Source organism: Penaeus monodon, chromosome 6, assembly GCF_015228065.2.
Source record: "Penaeus monodon isolate SGIC_2016 chromosome 6, NSTDA_Pmon_1, whole genome shotgun sequence".
Taxonomy (NCBI): domain Eukaryota; kingdom Metazoa; phylum Arthropoda; class Malacostraca; order Decapoda; family Penaeidae; genus Penaeus; species Penaeus monodon.
In genome coordinates, this window is record NC_051391.1 from 21399030 (window position 1) to 21404029 (window position 5000).

The following is a 5000-nucleotide window of genomic DNA, read 5'->3' on the forward strand; positions in this document are numbered from 1 at the left end:
ATATATTATAAAATTTTATATATATATATATATATATTTTAAAAAATATATATTTTTTTATATATATATATAATATTATATATTTTAATATATATAATTATATATATATATTTATATATATTATTAAATTTAAAAAAAAATGTATATATAAAAACAGGCAATTTACCTACAGATTTAAAATTTAGCTTTGGGATGTTTTTGGATTTTAATATGTAAATAATAAAATTTGTTTTACTCCATTAGACCTTAAATTTTGAAATATAAAACACATGTAACTATTTCAAACGGGGTAAAAAATGCCCCTTGCATCGGAGTAGCAAACCCCAAATTTAAACTACGCAGAAGGAGTACTGCATCATTTGGTCCCCAGACTCCCCTTCAAAGTCTCCGGGTGTGGGAGGTGTGGATGAAAACCCCTTGATTCTTTGTCTATCAAACCCTAAAAAATTAATTTTTTGGTTCTAAAGTAAAAAAAACAGCATAATATACAAAAAAATAATTTTTAAATATATATAATATATATAATATAATATATAATAATATTCCCAAAATATATAATATATCAAAATATATATATCTATATATAATATATAAAAATATTTAATAAAAAAAAAATATAATAAAAAATAATATATATTTTATTTAATTATTTTAATTATATATAAAATTATATTTTAAAATATATAATAATATATATAAATATATAAAATTTTTATATATATCATAAAATTTTTTAAAATAATCTATATAATAATAAAATTATTTAAATATTATATATTTCACCAAAATAATAATTAATTTATTTAATTGATATTAATTATATTTTATTTAATTAAATATAATGGTTATTTATAATAAAAAATAATTCATATTATATATATTATATTATAAATTTATATAAAATTTTACCAATTATTAAAAACCCCTTTTTTGGAGACCCTTGAGAGGAGGGAGAGGAAAAGGGGAGAGAGGGGAGGAGAGCGAGAGAGAGAGAGAGGAGAGAGAGAGAGGGAGAGAAGAGGGGGGGAGAGAAGAGGGAGGGAGAGAAGAGGGAGGAGAGAAGAGGGAGGAGGGGAGGAGAGGGGGGAGAAGAGGGGGGGAGAGAAGGGGGAGGGAGAAAAGGGAGGGAGAGAAGGGGGGGGAGAAAGAGGGGGGAGGAAGAGGGGGGAGAGAGAGAGAGAGGAGAGAGGAAGAGGGAAGAGTGAGGGGAAAAGTGAGAGAGAGAGGGAGAGAAGAGAGAAGAGAGAGACGGGGAGAGGGGGACAGGAGAGAGAGGGGGGGGGGGAAAGGGAGGAGAAGAGGGAGGGAGAGAAGAGGGAGGGAGAGAAGAGAAAGGAGAGAGAGAGAGGGGGAGAAGAGAGGGAGAGAGAAGAGAGAGAGAGAAGAGAGAGAGGAGGAGAGGAAGAGAGAGGAGAGAGAAGAGAGAGGAGAGAGAGAGAAAAAGAGGAAGGGAGAGAAAGAGAGGAGAGAAGAGGGGGAGGGAGGGGGGGGAGAGAGAGAGAGAGGGGGTGTGGGTGGTGGGGTTTTGGTGTGTGGTGTTGTGTGTGTGTGTGTGTGGTGTGTTGTGTGGTGTGTTGTGTGTAGGCAATGGTATGCATATGTTTGTATTGTATATGCGTATGGTGTGTAATGTATAGGGTTGTGTGTGTATAGTAATGTTTTGTATATGTATATTTATGTGGTTGTTTTGGTGGTGTGTGGGTTTTGTGGGTGTTTTTGTTGTGGATTTTTTGGGTGTGTTTGTGTGTGGTATTTGGGGTTATTTTTGTGTTTTGGTGGTGTTTGTGTGTGTTTGTTGTGTGGTTGTGGTGGTGTGTGTTGTGTGTGTGTGGGTTTGTGTGTGTGTGTGTGTGGTGGTGTGTGTGTGGGTGGTGTGTGTTTTGGTGGTGTGGTGTTTGTTTTGGGGTTTGTGGTTTTTTTGTGGGGTTTTTTGGTGTGTTGTGTTTGTGTTTGTGTTTGTGGGTGTTTTTTGTGTTGGGTGTTTGTGTGTTGGGGTTTTGGTGTGTTTGTGTTGTTGGTATGTGTTTTGGTTGTGTTGTTGTGCTTGGGTGTGTGTGTGTGGGGTTTTGTGTGTTTGTGTGTGTGTGTGTGTGTTTTTGTGTGCCACACACACACACAGGTATGTGTGTATATATAACATATATATATATATATATAATATATATATATATATATATAAATATATATATATATATATATATATAGATATATATATATATAGATATATATATAGATATATATAGATATAGATATATATATATATATATATATATATATATATATATATATATATATATATATATATGTATACACATAACTATTCATCTACCAGTCTAACTAACTATATGTGTGTGTGTTTGTGTGTGTGTGTGTTTGTGTGTGTTTGTTTGTATATGTGTTTGTGTGTGTGTGTGGGTTTGTGTGTGTGTGTGTTTGTGTGTTTGTGTGTGTGTTTGTGTGTGTGTGTGTGTTTGTGTGTGTGTGTGTGTGTGTGTGTGTGTGTGTGTGTGTGTGTGTGTGTGTGTGTGTGTGTGTGTGCTTGTTTGTCTGTCTGTCTGTCTGTCTGTCTGTCTGTCTGTCTGTCTGTCTGTCTGTCTGTCTGTCTGTCTGTCTGTCTGTCTGTCTGTCTGTCTGTCCATCCGTCTGCCTGTCCGTCTGTCTGTCCGTCTGTGTGTGTGTGTGTGTGTGTGTGTGTGTGTGTGTGTGTGTGTGTGTGTGTGTGTGTGTGTGTGTGTGTGTGTGTGTGTGTGTGTGTGTGTGTGTGTGTGTGTGTGTGTGTGTGTGTGTGTGTACACGTGTGTGTGTGTACACGTGTGTGTGTACACGTGTGTGCGGCCGTGTGTGCGGCCGTGTACATGTGTGCTTGCGTGTGCTCGTGTGTGTGCGTGTCTGCGTGTGTGCATGGGCCTGCATGTGTGTGTGCGTGTGTCTGTGCGTGCATGCATGCGTGCATGCGTGTATGTATGTATACATTTATGTGTGTGTGTGTGTATGTATGTATATTTCTATAGTTGTATTTATCTCTATTCTCTTAATAATACCCTTCATAACACCATAGTAATATGTAAACAGCCACCTTCCATTTCCTCCCTGCCAGAAGCCTTTAATGGGGAAAAATGTCTTAAAGATGTTTTCAAACTCACCTCGCATTCCAGTCCAGAAGGTTTTGTGTACGCAAGTCTTCGTTTCAGTGCAATTGCTCTGTCTCTAGTCTGAGCCAGGTTCAAACTGCCACATTGCTTGAAGCCTAGGGATTAATATTACAATTCAGTTACTAAATGCTCTTTAAGAACAGATTATTCAATCTCACACATAGCATTATAGTTCAAAAATTAAAAATACTGACCCAAATTATGGCCTTGTTCTTGGAGCGTCTTAATCAAATTGACAGAATATGTAACAATTTGCCTTTCTGATGATGGTTTAAACAAGCCAAGTACACCAGACCCACTATGGGAAGTGCCAGACCCTATCCTGCAATAAAAAGGAAGCATTTTACAAATATTTGTTTTTGGAATATGATATAGTTATGACAAATGTGGATTCTATGTGTAATAACAGTTTATCAAATTTGTTATTTCTTGACAAAAAAGTATAATATACAAATATTTATTTTTAAAGATTAGCAGTATGACATTTTATAATTTTGTGTTGATCATATGAATATTCAATATCAGTTCAACTATAACTAGCTTTACACTACTCTGTTAATTAATGTATCAAAATTAGACTTACCAACAGCAATACTGTTTTCATCTAACATTTATAAATCTATTTCCAAATATCATATTTCAATTTCGCTTACATTTTAAAATCTTTTCAAAATCAATCTCAAATATTGGAATATGATTAGCAATAAACCATCATAGTGAGAGCATAAGTATTATGCCTAAGCTAAAAGATAATGTATTCTTTTCCGTAGCAAAGCAGAGCACACACACATGCACACACACATACGTACGTACATACATACACATACAAACACACACACACACACACACACCACCACACACCACACACACCCACACACCAACACCCCCACACACAACCACACACACACACACACACACACACACACACACACACACACACACACACACACACACACACACACAACACACACACAATATATATATATATATATATATATATATATATATATATATATATATATAATATATATATATATTATATATATATAATATATATATATATATAACATATATATTATACATATATATACATACATATATATATAAATACACACACAATATATATTATACATCTATATATATATATATATATATTAAATATTATATATATATATATATATATATATATATATATATATATATATATAATATATATATATATATATATATATAATATATGGGGCCGCGGTGGCCGAATGGTTAGAGCGTCGGACTCAAGACTGTCACGACGGCAATCTGAGTTCGAGGGTTCGAGTCACCGGCCGGCGCGTTGTTTCCTTTGGGCAAGGAACTTCACCTCGATTGCCTGCCTAGCCACTGGGTGGCCAAGCCAGCTCAAGTCAGTGCCGGGTAAATAGAGATGGTGACTCGATAAAAACACCGGGTGGAAAGCAATGGCAAACCACCGCTCTAAATTGCTAAGAAAAAATCATGGAAGCCCATGATCATCAAGGCCGTGTTGGCCGAATGGTTAGAGCGTCGGACTCAAGACTGTCAAGACGGCAATCTGAATTCGAGGGTTCGAGTCACCGACCGCCGCGTTGTTCCCTTGGGCAAGGAACTTCACCTTGATTGCCTGCCAAGCCAGCCTAAGTCAAGTGCTGGTCCCAAGCCCGGATAAATAGAGAGAATGATTACCTAAAAAAGGTACCACCGGCACTCTCAGTGGAAAGGAACTGGGGACCCTACCACATACTCACTCCAAGAGTATCACAACATGAAAACTACAATTAAGTATCATGCTGTGACCACGGCGGCTCAGACATGAACCTACCGTTAAAAGAAGAA

The 5000-nt window shown here is 36.0% G+C and overlaps 1 protein-coding gene across 1 annotated transcript in view; it reads right to left on the bottom strand.

The window, feature by feature from the left end:
- Window positions 1-5000, bottom strand: part of LOC119573912 (pyruvate dehydrogenase phosphatase regulatory subunit, mitochondrial-like) — a 28708-nt gene that overhangs the window by 20963 nt on the left and 2745 nt on the right. Inside the window, exons 4-5 of the mRNA XM_037921017.1 lie at window positions 3347-3474; window positions 3077-3247 (exon numbers count right to left, since the gene is read on the bottom strand). Of these exons, the coding sequence (XP_037776945.1) occupies window positions 3077-3247; window positions 3347-3474 (299 nt within the window). The remainder of the gene's footprint in view (window positions 1-3076; window positions 3248-3346; window positions 3475-5000) is intronic.